General features: G+C 39.2%; 1 protein-coding gene across 2 annotated transcripts in view; it reads right to left on the minus strand.

Moving 5' to 3' along the window:
- b4galt2 (UDP-Gal:betaGlcNAc beta 1,4- galactosyltransferase, polypeptide 2) overlaps positions 1–16207 on the minus strand; it is a 171540-nt gene that overhangs the window by 37693 nt on the left and 117640 nt on the right. For both annotated transcript variants that reach the window (XM_056392507.1, XM_056392508.1), the window contains exon 5: positions 1514–1701. In XM_056392507.1, the coding sequence (XP_056248482.1) occupies positions 1514–1701 (188 nt within the window). The remainder of the gene's footprint in view (positions 1–1513; positions 1702–16207) is intronic.

A 16207-nucleotide genomic window follows, 5' to 3' on the forward strand; every position in this document is an offset into this window, starting at 1 on the left:
TCGTATTTGTTGCCAGACAGCATTAGCTTATTGAGCACTATATCAGGGGACTGCTGTGGCCCCTGAGGGTTTTCAGTAGGATAACTCTTGTGGACTGACAGCTCTTGGATGAGTAGGTCACATTCACTGGCCATGTTTAGGCCATTAATCAATGCTTCCAGTGCTTTTAGATAATTAAGGGCAGGTGTGGTGTCATTATGCATAAGACACAACTAAAACAGGACCCAACCATTCAGTGCTGACTGTCGGGATACAGTTAACTCTTCTGATAACAAGCTGGAGATTTGACCGAAGGCTGTTTTATTCTGTAGATGTCTGCTATTCATGGAAGGATTATCTACTGCTCTCCAGCATCATTCTGTGTTTCAGTTTCAAACAGACAAAAAAACTGTTATTCTCTCTTGATGTATAAATGTTTATAAGGGATGCAACTAATAATTATCCTTTATTTTTCAACAATAGGCTGATTATTTTCTTTATTATTGTTTTTAATTGTTTGATAATGGTAAAAAAAATGCCAATCATAATTCCCACATTTCAAGATGAAATCATGAAATTACTTGTTTTGTCTGACCAACACACAAGGCCTCAAGATATTCAGCTTATTATCACACAGGACAAAGAAAAGCTGTAAATGCTCATAGCCGAGAGGCTGGAAATTGATAATGTTTCATATTTTTTACTTCAAAATTACCCAAAGAATGTAATGATTATTAGAATAATTGCAGATGGTTTTCTGTTGATTGATTAATCGACTAATTGTTTCATGTGTATTTATTATTTTTACTATAAGTGTATTGTGTGTTTTTCTGTGTGATGGATTCTGATCCTCATTGGTGAATTTACCTGCAAAAATTGCACTTTGCAAACTGAGTCAGTAACTGCAAAGACACACAAAGATTTTGTTATATGGCTCCTTCATGCTACAGAAACAGTGGCTACAGTCGACACATGCTTCAGCAACATGCTTCATCTAGGTTGATTTAGCAGGTCCGGTGTTCACAAACAGTCTTGAGAGTTAAAAAGGGTCTTTTCACTTGCTGTAGTCTAGACTTGTTAGTTATGCTTCGTATCATGTTCTTGTTAGGACTAGAGAAGTATGACCAAATCAAAATTGGCAGCAGTGAACTGTGGTGCATTTTCACGCTAATTTAGGCTACAGACAAGGATTACAAAGTATAATGAGATTTAGTCAAATTAGATACTGCTCTGTCAATTGTCTGTCATAACAAAAACTGTAGGCCATTTCTTAAATTTTTTGTTAGGCAGCCAGTTGCATATTAAAATTCTACATATTTATATTTTACAAAATACGTGTACAGCAAACTGAGGGTGATCTACAGTAATAATTTCGAAAGGCAGGGAGGTACAGAGCCAACCTGAAAAGTGTTCCTTAACATCAAGACTTATTAAGGCAAATGTAATACAAGCAAAAATATGTACCAAGACGTCAGGTACAATGCTACCTCGTCTGCTCTGAAATCACATGCTGAGGCGAACATCATCACCTCACCTGAAGCCAAACTTGTCCATGGCGATGGCGAAGTGTCTTGGCTGGTCGTAGCAGTGGTAGAGGTTGCGGTCGTCCATTGGGATCAGGTCCACGTCGCTAAAGATGAAGCAGTCGTACTCTGCCTCCTTCAGAGCCTCCGTGTAGCCAACATTCAACAGCTTGGCACGGTTGAAAGTGTCCTCACCCAACTGCAATCCAAGACACCAGAAAGAACATTATTTCATTGTTTACATACACATGAAGAGGGCAGATGTAGCTTCATCAATGAACGGTAGCTATGTCATCTTCTTGAGAAGTCCTATTCCAAAAATGTTCAGCTTGGAACGAGTCTACAACTGAAAGACAAATCAGGATGTGTCATATTAATAATATGTTCAGTTAAATATTTAACAAACTCTATTACTCTTGTTTCCACACTGAACAACATCTGCCCTCAAACTTTCATAGCTTGCCACTTTATAAGGTTAAATGGAAAACACACGAGTGAAACAGGGTGGTGAAAGGGCACTAAATGATAAACAGAGAAAGAATAGCCCTAAAATATTTTAAAACATGCTATTTTCTTGATACTTCAATACTGTAAAATGCAATCAAAGTGGGTTAGAGTGTTGTCAACCGCAATTACAAATCAGACTTTCACATGTTTGTGAAAGGAAAGAAAAGGCGGATGCTCAACTGCTGCAGGCACTGTTACCATAAACAAAGAGAAAATTAATAACAGCAAAACAAATGAAGTCACACTCAAATTAAAGCTGTCTTTTCCGTATAAATTCATTGTAAACCAATCTGTTTATTGTCCCAAGAAAAGATCGATTTCCCGAAACAGTGAAAACACACCAGCTTCTAAGACTCTGTTACCTCTAACAACAAAATTGTAGTATTTAAAACCTCTGTTTTAGTAGAACCACACTATATCTGAGAGGACATGTACCCAATGTTTTTTATTACTGCAGATGAATAGGTAATTTGCAAGCTAGCTTCCTTGGTTAGCTGGCTCCCCAATAAGTAGATGCCTATGCATCTCGTTAATCTAGGTGTCTGATTTCTTTGTTTACATACATTTGGACTCAGACACAAGCACTGAAAATGATTTATTCAATTTGAATTTATCTAGAAAGCTAGAACCCTAGAAAGAAGGTGCTGATTGCCCAGGTATGCTAGATTTGTACTTCCCGAATCTCTATAACAAAAGGGGGCAAGTACTTAGTTAGCATGACCCGTAGTCAGAATGGCCACAATCATAAAAGGACACACAATGAAAAATACCCGAATTCTTTAACATTTATTTTTCAGCCATTTCACTTTTATCTCTGCTGAAGTTATAATCATTGTATTTATAAAATAAGTGATAAATGTAGATTTGCTGGCTACCTAACCATACAGCTAGCTTGGCTAATCCTACAAATAGATCAATCCTGTTGTTAGCAAAAACAGCTAATCCAGCTAATTTCTTTGTTGACTTTTGTTTGGACTGGGGCAAATGATAAAACCTACAATAGATTTGATTAGAGGCAGTTAATATAAGTTGGACTGACCGATACTCTGGATGTATGTAGTAAATCAGGGTAAAAGGCTGCCTGATCAAAACGTCCCTATAGTATCACATATCTTCCAAAAATAACAGTTGTGGGAAGTCACGTAATATATTAAACGTAAGTGCCATTTGCAAATTTGTATTATAATTTTAAATTAGCTCTTAATTTCTATCTGCAGACATGTTGAAGTATGTGTTTAAGAATTCATAATATTCTCTTCAAATGAGTGGGATCTGATTACGCTAACCTAACTGACATTAATTATTTGATGAGTCAATCTAATGTTACTAGCATGATAGTTTGTAATTCAAGGGATTTCTCTAGTTCAGATCATTATTAAACAGCATTTTAATCAAGTGTCAGTTGAGATACATCGACCATATACCTCTTTCACTCACACTAAGCTAACGTAAGCTTTGTCCGTTGGTTCAGTTACACAGCAGTTACACCCAGCAGTGTAACTGGGTATAAATATTTAGTAACTACTAATCTCTATGTAAGAAATAGTTTTAATGTAGTGATGTGTAAATCTCCACTTCATAAACACTTGCATTACATCTAGGCTAAGTTTGAATTTTTAAACAGCTGTTCCAACTCCAGGTGGAAAAAATATGGGAATTTAGCTTTTAGCCAAAGTCACCAACTAAAGTAATACTGTTTAGAACATCACTGAACATCAGTATTTAGTGTCTGCAGCGCTGGTCTGTATTTATCTCTGCATGCAGTATGAACTTATGTGTGTATTGACCTCAACAGAGCCGACTGCAGCAGTGAATTGCATTTGTTTTTCAGTCTCTGCATGGCCCAGGTTCAAAACTTTGGCTAAGATAAATGCATTCTTGCCAAGCAGCACAGCAGTGTAAGATAGTCGAGGTTAATATATATAGCAGTTATAAATTAAATAATTTACAATGTACTGTGTATTTCTTTTTGCAGAGTCCTTGTGCAACAGCTTGACTTTGTAAAATCCAAGTCCTTGTCAAGCTGTGGGGAGGTCAGCGGGCAAGAAGTGAAGCTATAGTGAAACCTGACTCTCTCTCCAGCAGACACTTTTCTATAGAAGGTTGACAGTTCATCCTCCTTGAATATCTTCTGTTTTTTATTTTTTTTACTTTTCATGACAAGTACACTGAAGAAGCCCAGGATAGAGAGGCAGAGATATGCTGTCCAGGGTGGAGATAAAAATTCAAACCCTTTGTACTGTCAGTATCTGGTACATGCATTAAGAGACTGAGTCATCAAGACAATTTCGCTTCAGGGAATGCTTTTTCTTCACTTATGGTACAACTAAACAATTTATTTTAGTACAAATGGCCTCAGGTTCCTTAGCAAGTGCAAGCACGATCTTCATCGTGCATTGTTGCATCAGCCACTGCAACAACTCACGCCCTATTTGGGACACTGATTTCCCTTGCCCACTGAGTGAAAAAGCTGGGAAGGCCGGAAAACCGTTATAAACTTAATTTAGTTACCACAAAAAGCCAACAGAACCAGGTTACTTCACACTGTAGTTGAAACAATCAGTTTATAAACAGAAAATTCAGTATACGTGATGAAATAATATCCATACAGGAACAACATTTGATTGAACTAAAAAAATATATCATGTCAGCAGGGCTGGAAATTTGGACCATAAAAAGTAGCAGGACAGCTACTTATTATACAGTAGTTGATGGATATTTGCAGTAGACCAACATAACACAGAAGTTATGGCATGTGAAATGTGAAAAATTATTAAATTGCTCTTTATTTTTGTAGTTCTGTTTGTTGTCTTATATGATGTTGTGGTGTCTTGTAAGCAGTTGTGAGCTTGGTGTGTGTACATGACACACACACAAAAAAAAAACTTACCTACAAAGAATCTACTGTATTTACTCTGCATAATGAGCTTTCTGAGTTATCATGACTATAACAGTTTCATGCAAATCTGACTTGTGTGGCACTGTTAAGTCCTTTTGCAAAGTCTGTGAGATGTGAGGGGGCCCCACATGACAAGATTACATGTTATGTTAATGAGACTGGGCCCCAGTGTGAAGCTTCATTTCTCACAATATAAAAAAGGACTTCCCGTTGGATGAATGCCTCAGTATCTTCAGTATGTAGCTGAACAATGAACCAGTGTTACAAATTTGCCGCAGTCACGTATTTCTAGGCCATTAGGGAAAAACACCCACTCTTGACAGTACACAGAATCTCCAAGATGATTAATGCTTCGGCTGCTTGTCCTTACGTTTGTTCAGGATATAGTTACTTTTATCTGTGTTTATTTATTTATTTTTGAATAACACTTGCTTCTATACTGGTGCATTATCTGTTCGGACCGACCGTGAATCAAGTACAATATGTAATCCCCCTGTAAACCCACTAATACCTGAGATTTGAGAGCATAATCCCCTGTGCAGGTAACAAAAAATCTATTGTCACAAATCCACTGGGTTTCCAAAAATCCGCTAAAGTGGTCTTCTGCCTGTTAAACAACAGTAGGTTCAGGAGGTTGGAACAACATCATGTGAGGTTAGGAGAGCAAAATGTGACTGATGTCAATGAAATAAATCTTCAAAAACAATTGAGTATTTTGTAACAATGATTACATATGCTGAGGTTTCACATGGTTTGTAGCAGCTCTCTTGCTTGTTTTCCAATTTAATGTGCTGCTACTGAGTTAAAGTGTGTCTTCCTAAACTGCTAACTAAGTTTCAAAGTTTTGTTGTGAAAAGCTAAATGTTACAAGATCCACTCACTGTGTTTTGACGCCACGCTGTCAAAATTGTAGCGTGCTCCACATACTCATTAACTCCAGCTGAGAGCCATCAGCCATGATGTTGAAAATAGAAGTAAAGGAGCATTTCAAAAACTGAAACATTTCAACTACTAAAACTATTAACATTAGCAAAAACAATTTTCCAAAACATATTCAGTAAGTCGTAGACGGGACTGATTGAGAGATCCCCCACCCCATTTACAAACAGGAGGGGAGAAGAATATTTAAAACATTTCAATCTACAATCGCCGAGCACTTCATTAGGAACACTTGCTTATTCATGCAATTATCCAATCAGCCAATCATGTGGCAGCAGTGCGTGAAATCAGAATGGTGGAAAAATGTGATCTCAGACACTTTGCTTTGGCATGATTGTTGGGGCCAGACAAGCTGGTTTGAGTATTTCTGAAAGTGGTGATCTCCAAGGATTTTCACACAAAAAGAACAACACACAACACAACATTCTGCGGAGTTTACTCAGTATGGTGTGAAAAACAAAAAAAACATCCAGTGAGCGGCAGTTCTGCAGACAGAAACGTCAGAGACGTCGGGTCAGCCAAGAACAGAAATCCGAGGCTGCAGTGGGCAAAAAACGTTACGCGGTCTGATGAATCTGGATTTCTGCTGTGGCATGCAGATGGTAGCGTCAGAATTTGGCATCAACAGTATGAATCCACTCAACCTGCCTACTGTTAACAGTCCAGGCTGGTGGTGATGATTTCTCGACACACTTTGGGCCCCTTAACACCAATCAATCACGGTTCGAACCTGAGTATTGTTGCTGACCATGCGCATTCCTTTATGGCAGAAGTCACTAATAGGCGGACCAGGGTCCACATCCAGACCCAGATGCCTTCCTGTCCCCATCACTGCGACTCTAGTTAGTCAGTGAGATACACAAGCGGTGGGAGACGATGTCGAAGAACTTGTGGGGAAAGTGGAATAAAAGAGGGAAAGAAAGAGAACAGGATGTGTTAAAGCTGTTCAATTGTTCGGATGAGTTGAGATTGTTTATTATAAATATGGTTGAGACTGCTGGAGTTAACCATAAAGAAGAAAAATGGAAAGTCTTATTTATAGCTTTTATTTTCCTTGAAATGCTCAAAGAACACATAGTTATTATTATATAGAGAAGGTATTGCATTATATTGCATAGGTGTACCTAATAAAGTAGCCCAGAAGTGTATATCTGCAAATTGCCTTTCTTATTATGGCTCTCACATGATTGATTTCATTTATAAATGTTCAGTTTTAATACCTTCCACTCAAACTACTCCATGTTTCTCCAAAAAGTTTCTCCTCAAAAGTCTTTTCCGGTGCTGCAAGCCACAATCAATATGTACACAGATTCCAATTGTCTTAAAAATGTTTACATCTGTGTGTGTGCTCGAGACAGAATGAGAAACGAAGAGTCAGAGAGCGCACGAGACAGAAAGAAAAGTGATTCTCTATTGTGTTGCCGGCTTTCAGCAGATGAGCCCGTAGATCTTTACAAAAACCAAGCCCCTTTTTTTGAGCTCCTAACCTCATTAAGCATTATTGCGGTCATTGTTTATTATTTTAATGCCTCTCAGCATCTTGCCTAATGACGCTCTACATCTTTCCTAATCACTTCCTGCCATAAGCCAGTTCACATCACTTGCAGGATGTGAAGTTAAACTGACACCCATTATATTGGACAGGATATGTAAGTAGTGTGGATATAAAGAGACACTGGGATTGATAGATACAGTGGTTTTTAGGCTTTAAGGTGTATGCGGAGGGTGTACATGGATATATGTTCATTTTGTAAGGTGTTGTATTAATATACAAAATGTCAAACTTTTTTTTTTTAATTGGCAAGAGATCAAAAAGAAGAAGACAATGAATCTCCCTCTGTGTTCAAACCAGTCCACATCAAACCATTCTATTTTTCTCAATATTGGCTCTGCATTTTTCCCCTGCAGCCGACTGCATTTACCATTTTTCCCCCTACTACTGCAGGCTGTTGTTTTGTGACAAAGGCCTTCTCCGTTTTTTCTCACCCAGAATGCACTGGAACAAACTGCTCAGCCACAATTTGCCTACAGTGGCCCACAGGGGACAGATTAACCGTTCAAGTGTGAATATTTGACAAATCAACAAATTACATGTTGACAGGGTGAAATGCAGAAAGGGTACTTCAATTTAGCAGAGGGCAATTTTTGGCTCCTGATTTGCAATTTCACAGGCATCTTTTAACTTTCAAGGACATTTCTGCTCCATTAATTTTTGATCAGGCTGCACATAATGCAGTGTGCATATGCATGTGAGAATGCGGTGTCAACCTTGTATAAATGGGTTTACCGATAACTGTGACAGGTATGTGTGTGTCACAAATATGGTTTCCTTCAGTTTGGCAAGACCTTTGCCTCTTCAAGCTCACATTTATCAAAATCTATATCTATATAGATACTATAATCCTCACAGATATTCAGCTGCCTCTGCATGTTTAAAAACAACAGACATCTAAGATCTGAAATAAGTTTGTTTCATGGGTTCTTTCTTTCTGCAACTTCCCTGCATTTGTCACATAACTAATTTAAAAACTGAACAGGTATCCATCACAATGACAGACTTCGCTCTCCAAGTGGCATCTCCCCGCGGGGATCCTCTTTAAATTAAATCTAGGCCAGAACTGATTCAATCCAGACAACAGTCTACAAACTTCAGGCTTTCATTAGTTCATTGTGCAGTAACTGACATTTATAAATAATAGTGCTGACATTTCCACATTAAATTACATTGGCATTGGCAGAAGCTTTTGTCCAAAGTGACCTAGAATAAGTGCATTCATTCACCATAAGAAAGAAAATATATACTCTATCGATGTATCCCTCACTTACAACTGCAAACATTTACATTTCAGTGTCTAGACAAATGTAAAACTTTCTTTTTGCTCTGATTTGGTCTTATTCAACTCCTGACTGAAACATCTGGCTCATTAACTACTAAAAGCAAACCAGCTAGTTGCTAAGTTCGTATGTCCGTCGGTGTCCAGTGGAGGTTCTTCGCTAAAAACTGCAGCCTGATTCAGCCAAAACACAATTCTATGAGTGGAGAAAGTGAACCACAGTGTTAAAGTTGCAGGCTATAAAACCACAACAAGAGAGCAGAGGGGAACTGTGGAGTCTGGTGATAATTCTCTGTGCTTCATCACTGTGTGCAGCTCCTTTGACATTATATGCAGCCATCTGACCCGTTGTTGTGACCCGTATAAAAACATGGATAAGAGCAGCTTTAAAAAGAAAGATGTGTAGATACACAAGATTACAGACAAACCTCTGTATCAGCACAGATGACTGATACTGAATACATTGTGGACGGTTGATAACTGGGATAAAGTGCCGGCAGCGGCTGAGAAAGCCAACCTCTGACTAGAAAAACCGCTGGGATAAATCACTGGCTGCCTGGGAAAATATGGGTGGGGTAATTGAATGGAAAACACTCATCATCTGCCATTGAGGTGTCCAGTTGCTCCACTGCAGCAGCTCAGTGACTGACAGCAGGAAACTGTGGTTGTAATGCTCCCTGTTGTGGTTGCTGGCAGCTCTTGCTTGCCAACTTGCAATAGCGTGTGTGGAGCAGCCCGCCGCGGAAAGAAATGTGTGTTTAGTCAATCCTGGCGGGAAAGATAGGCCGTGAGGAAAAATGTGAAATGATACAAACAGTGATAAATATTCTACGAGTATGTAACACTGCCTCTTAAAATGTTTTCGTATCAAAGGCTTTAGTGATGAGATTTGAACCCTGTGGAGCTGGTTAACAACTTCAATGAAATCGATAATTAACAATCTCAGATAAAACTTGGAGAAAGAAAGAAAATGAAACTGTCTTCAGATTTTGTCAGTCCTTCTGAAATATTCACATCATAAGTATTCAAAGCTAAATGTGCTCTTTTTAAAAAAAAAAAATCCTCTGCAAACCCCTGTACAGTGTGACAGAAAGTGTCCTTTTCACAGCAAAGCAAAGATGTGTACATTTTGATTACATTGTTAGGAAAAAGCTGTTGCTCATTTATGCCCAGGGGGAAAGAAGCATAAATCTGAAATATCTCCTTCCAACATTCTCGCTGCTTTTCAAAAGAAGCTGGGGACTCCCATTGGAGAGTTTTTACTAAATTAGAAAGACACAATCGGGAAAAAAGTGACAGCTGCTCTTACAAAAAACCACTGTTGATGAGCGTGAGAGACTATGTGTCATTTTTTATGAAGTTTGCTACATAAAGAGTGATGTAATCACTTTTATCCGAGTGGATAAAAGCCACATGGGAACCTTTTACACTCTTACTCAGCATACCATTTTACATGCCCTCATTGACACTGCCTTGTTGCAAACCCCTTGGAGGGATCTCCACTGACATCCTAAGTGCCATTTTGTTTCTTTAAAAATTCAAGTGAAGTTTGTGAAGTCGAAGCTTCAAGAGACGTTTTCAAGTCATTAAGAGTGACTGAATGATTGATTGAAGCGGTGCCTCTTTGTGCATCAATGTGATTTTTCAGTTGCACCCTGGAGATGACAAGTTATATACAGTATATAAAGATAAACTAATAATACTGAGATTACGTCTGCTTTCATCTTCGGCATTCCAGCTGTCAAAGAAGAAAAAGCAAGCAAACACAAGAACGCAGCTTGACAGATAGATATCGAGTTTGTCTATTCTTCTTCTTCTAACTTTTTTTTTTTTGTAGTTTGCTGTGTTTTTGGATACGCGAGAGGTATATGTGAAATGAGATGGACGGACCGATCGGATCTCAATGTGGATACTGGAGACACATTTTAACACCAGGTGTAAATGTAATCAAGCTAAAATCATATCTAGACACATCTGGATACGAGATGCATTTTAATGCCAGGTGTAAATGGAGTCTATGACTTCTGCTCTACTCCCAAGGTAAAACATAAATCTTCTTCCACTTTCCCTCCTACTTGCACTTCCTGTCCTCACTTACACTTATTTTCTCTCTGCTCCACTCATGCCTCTTGCTCTTTCTGTGTCTGGCAGTTCTTCCCTAGCGTCTCTGCAGTAATCTGGTCAGTGTCAGTCTCTCTCCCTCTACATGCCCTCTGAAAACCAATTAACCCTATCAGCCATATCTGAGTATCACCAGATAAATCCATTGCTGCTCCCTCTGTGTGTGCGTGTGTGTGCGTGTGTGTGTGAGTGTGTGTGTGTGTGTGCGTGTGTGTGAGTGTGTGTGTGTGTGTGTGTGTGTGTGTGTGTGTGTGTGTGTGTGTGTGTGTGTGTGATGAAGCCCAGCATATAACTTTCTCCCAGGTCTGGTCACCGTACACGCACGCCCACAACATACCTGGCCTGTTGCCATGGAGACGGATTAAGGTCCCGCCAATGCTGTGCCTGAATGATTATCGCCAGACAGCAAGTCGGTGCGTGCATTTGAATGCAATGTGTATATGTCCATGCGCAAATTTTGAGTGTCCATGTGCGAGTGACAGGATTTATCAGTCTCCCGCAGATAGGCGGAGGTGGGGTTTCTCATCCTGTCATTTGGCCAGTCAGTCAGTGCAGGGAAAGAGAGAGCACAGGAAACGTAGAGAGAGATTTCACCTTATCTCACTTAATGGAGATTGAGTTGAGTGTGTGTGCGTGGTTTCCTGCGTCTGCTTATGAGCACATGTGTTAGGGAGGAAAAATGAACTGACCTTCCCCCAAAAGCGAGATTGTCCAGTCAGAGCTTACAAATCGTAACTAGGCACAGCCGGTCAATCAAACCTTTGGCTGTCTCCACGCGTTGACGCAGTGAGCGTGAAGCTACAAATGAGAGTGATACTCTGTGTTTAAAGAGTTTGGAAAGAAGGTGTCTTTTGTTTTAGTCTTTCCAAAACCAAAATCACAGAACCAAAAGCGTGAGGAATTGATTAAACAATGTTTATGTGCTCTAACATGAGCTGCAGAGTTCATCCACATGTATTTCCCCATAGTGTGGACGCTGGTCCTAGATGCCATGAGTTTAGGCTAAAGTGCTTTATTGAATATGGGGACAGAAAATGCAGGTATGTAAGCTTAGCAACCAAACAGGATTGTGTTACAACAGAATAACAGTCTTATTTTACCATTTTGATTGATGGTTCACTCTACAAAATGTCAAACAACAGAAAAAATTCCATCATTTTACCCTGAAGCCCGAGGTAGGATATTCAACTTGCTCAGTCAAAAACCCAAAAATGAGTTTACTATCATAGAAGATTGGGCAAATATTCTGATTTTAGAAGCTGGATCCAGTGAAATTTGGCACTTTTGCTTTTGTTTGAAATAATAAAACAGTCATGTACAGTGGGACCAATCGGGGACCAACAACAGTGACCCCCAGGAAGTTAATCAGGCCATATATTTTCTTTATTTTCATGTCTTTTGGTTTATCCGCTGGTGATGATGCCATCTTTTTGCCTGTGGCCCCTTAGCTTTGGTTTTTGCCTTTTAATACAATATTATACAATACACAATGAGCTACTGTTAGGTTAATTCATTGGCTAATTACAGCTTAAAAAAGTCAGTGAGCGCCGATCGTCATTTCAGCTGGCAAAATAGAAATAAGAAGCCTGCTTCTGTCTACCTCTGTCTGACATCTGACCGTGAATTTAAGTGGTAAATCCGCCACTGCCATTATCATTATAAACTGAATATGTGTTGTGTGAAAACGGAGAGCTTGACAGTCCGGTGTTAAGAAAAAACGTACATGAGATAGTAAAGGAGAAAGAGAGCTACATTGTTCATTAGAACCCGAATGAACATTTGTGACTAAATGCACTCGGCCATGCGTTCTTAATAAAAGACGATGATCCCTTCATTCCACTGCCACCTGGGAAACAGGAGGCTCATCAAAGCTTGATTAGATACTGCAGCCAACCATGCACACACAGACACATGCAAACACAAACACACATCGAGCTATGTATATCTAATTCATGACCTTACAGTCTTCAATCATATTCACAGCAGCTTGTATCCTGCTTCATGAGAGCTTGGCAGTGAGCACAAAGAGTGAGGAGGGAAGAGCGTGACAGAGTTGGCGTGGGGCCAGAATAACTAATTTGCTGTAATGACTTTCTGGCAGTCCGGACAGAGAGGAGCTCCCACAAAAAGCGAAAGGCCAGGCCACGATGGACAATTCAATTTCTATTCCGCCTCGGTGTCGTCACTAGTCGCAGATCAGGGCGACATCGACACAGCAACTGGTGACGATATGCTACTCTGCTGAGCTGAAACAACGAAGCAAGTAATTTGTTGTGAATAAATACGCAGAGGACAGCACTCTAATATAAACTGTACAGGAGCTTTTGTTTTATTGCAGGAATCTGGGCCGAAATGTCCGTATGGAAATAACGTGAAAATGCAGGACAGTCCACTATGTTCTTTATTTCTGCCATATCGTGTTGAGGATTCAGAACCGAATTACTGTTTTGTTTTTTGTTTTTTTTATGTGACGTGCAAAGGGAGATGAGGAAATCACAATTATTCTGCAACCTATATGATATAATGACATATACAGTAAATGCAATGGTTTTATTCTTAATTAAAGGTTGTAATGATTCAAATGGTTCACTGAAACGTCCAAACATTCTCAAGAGGCCAAAGCTGAAATAACACTGGAAATTTAAATTTCTCCATACAGTCACTGTCACTCTGCAGCCTTAATTTACACAACGACTAAACCAGCAGAAAAAATTAAATGCATTTTGAATCCATTTTATTCCTTGCGTTAAAGGCCCATTCCCACAATGTTTAAACAATTGAAAAAAGTATCTTCTTATTCACCACTGTCTGACGGTATCATATACACTGCATCAGCTTGTTCCAGCTCTCCATTTAGGCTATAGGATGTTTACACTGAGTAAAATACTCAAACCCAAGACCATTTTTTTTTTTTTTTTTTTTTTACAGCTGCATAAACACTACACATACGCTTTTATATATATTTAACCGCAGCTCAGCCTCACTGATTTGGTATGTTTGGGATTTTTGGGACCTCAAAAAAAAAAAAAAAAAAAAAAAAGTTTATGTAGGTCTGATAAAGTGTGTTAAGACTGGCCCATTGACCATTATGCTTTTTCTATCCTTTCATTACAACAGCAGCTCTGTTAACGATAACGTTAGCTTCCCCTGTCCCTCTATATTAAAAAATTGAGTATTATTGGACCTGTTTTTGCCTCAAAGGCTGGGTTTATTTCACTGCTGCGAAGTCTGACAACATGCGGATCACATGTGGAACTGGATGTATGAAGCAGAGAAACAGAGAGAATACTGTGTGTTGAACCAGAGAGTGACAAACCAGAGTACAGTAAGCAGCGCCCTGACATGACAGCACAAGTCAGAGAGAGCAAGTGAAGAGAAACGATTGACTAGCACTGAACCGGATGTATCAACTTGACAGCAGAAACCAAAGAGGAAGAGGGTCAGAGAGAGGAAGAAAGACAGACAGACAGAACAAAAGACTGATGGACAAAAATAAAGGGAGATGGGGAGAGAGAAAGAAAAAGGTGATGATGTTAATAATGACAGAGCAGCTGCCAGAAATGAAATGACAGCAAAGGTTGGAGCTGCCCTGTAGGAGCTGGCCCACATGTGTCACTCAGAGAAAAAGCAGAGGCATACAGAAAACACACGCATAAACAGACACACACACACAGACAGACACAGACAGACACACACACACACACACACACACACACACACACCTTGTACTTAGGAGCTGTCACCTGATGTGCAGACAGACAGCCAAAGGAGAGCGGCAGGGAGGTTAAGGGCAGAGAATCAAACCCATCTGACATTTTGACAAATATGGGGCCAGATGGTTGCTGTGGCTTGTTGCTTTGACCTGACCTGCTCTCACAGACATATGGGGCTCTGTATGTGACAAAAAGAACTGCGATGCTGTAAAAACTAAAAGCGGGGGTGCTCTCCATAGGGACAGGGATCTCTCTCTCTCGCTCTCCCTCTCTCAGGCATCACAGCCATAGCGTGCCTCGTCACTTCTAACCTCTCCAGCATCAAGGGCACTCAATACACACAAACTCAAACACTCTCAGCTGGAAACTATATTCCTGCAAACCACCTTTGTAGCAGTGTCAGACATCAGGCTCCTAGCAGCACTGACTCATTTCAACCAGCAAGTTTACAGATAAAAACACACACACAGACACGCAAAAGAAGCGCCACAATGAAAATATACAAACAGGAAAGCAGGCAAGATGTAGCAGCCACTAGCTTTATTACAAACAAGCTTAGAATTAAAGATAGTGATGACAGCATTACAACTACAGGAAAAGGGCTAGATAGCAGAGCAAATTAAAATAATTAAAAAAAACTTTTTATAATTTAAAATTTTATACTATTTTAACAACCTAATCTCCCCACACGTTTCTAGCCACCTGTCTTAATGCATTCAATTCAATTTTTGCTGCAAAAAAAAAAGCAAAGTGGAAATGCCACAAATTCAAATGATTTAAAATACTGCAGAAAAAAAAAATTTTTTTGGCTGAGGTAGAAAATCTGGCATGTCAGAAAAAGAGATGATGCCATAAAAGCAGACAGAAACAGACTTTTTGAAAACCTTTTGAAGCTGCAGTATCTGCATCTTCTACTGTAAACAAAACATTCATGTACAGTAGGGATGCAAATATATATTTTATTTGATTATTTGAGCCCATTGTGAGGGCATCATTTTGCTTTTTTTTGTTGAACCAAAAGTCAAAAATACACCAAGATGCTCAATTTAAAATGTAGGAAAAGAGAGAAAAGAAACAATACCTCACATTTCTGAAAGAGGAGCCAGCAAATATTTTGCCTTTTTGCTTGTTAAACAACTTTCACGATTAATTATCAATCATGTAAATTGTTGGTGGTTTGCCTTAACGCTTGACTAATGCTGAAGATCCACTGCAAGCAAGCAAATGAAACATGCCTCCATCACTTCTTGCTCCATTAAAAATGTACAACATTTCACATTCGACCCCTCCCTTTTTTTCTGTTGCCTGATGTTTCAGAATTCTTATTAAAACCATTCACTGACATCCCACAGAAAATGAATATGGCGCTGCACTTTGTGACGTGTTGCAACACGCTGCTCTCAGCAATAATTCTCTGTGATGATTTCATTAACTTCATGCTGACACTCACAGTGACACCAGAGAGCCCAAAATGGTAAAGAATGAAAGAGTGGAAATGTCAGTGTGTGTGTGTAAGAGTAATGTCCCGAGCCTTCACGTGGATCCCTGTTCTTCTTTATAGAAGGTAAAAAAGTGACGTGCGTGTGTGAAGCCAACTCATTTATTAATTATTTATTTTATTTTACTGTATTTATTTATCATTTATATTATATTTATAACTAACAAAAAACACTAATTCCATATTAGGGAAGG

The sequence above is a fragment of the Seriola aureovittata genome, chromosome 12 (assembly GCF_021018895.1).
Source record: "Seriola aureovittata isolate HTS-2021-v1 ecotype China chromosome 12, ASM2101889v1, whole genome shotgun sequence".
Taxonomy (NCBI): domain Eukaryota; kingdom Metazoa; phylum Chordata; class Actinopteri; order Carangiformes; family Carangidae; genus Seriola; species Seriola aureovittata.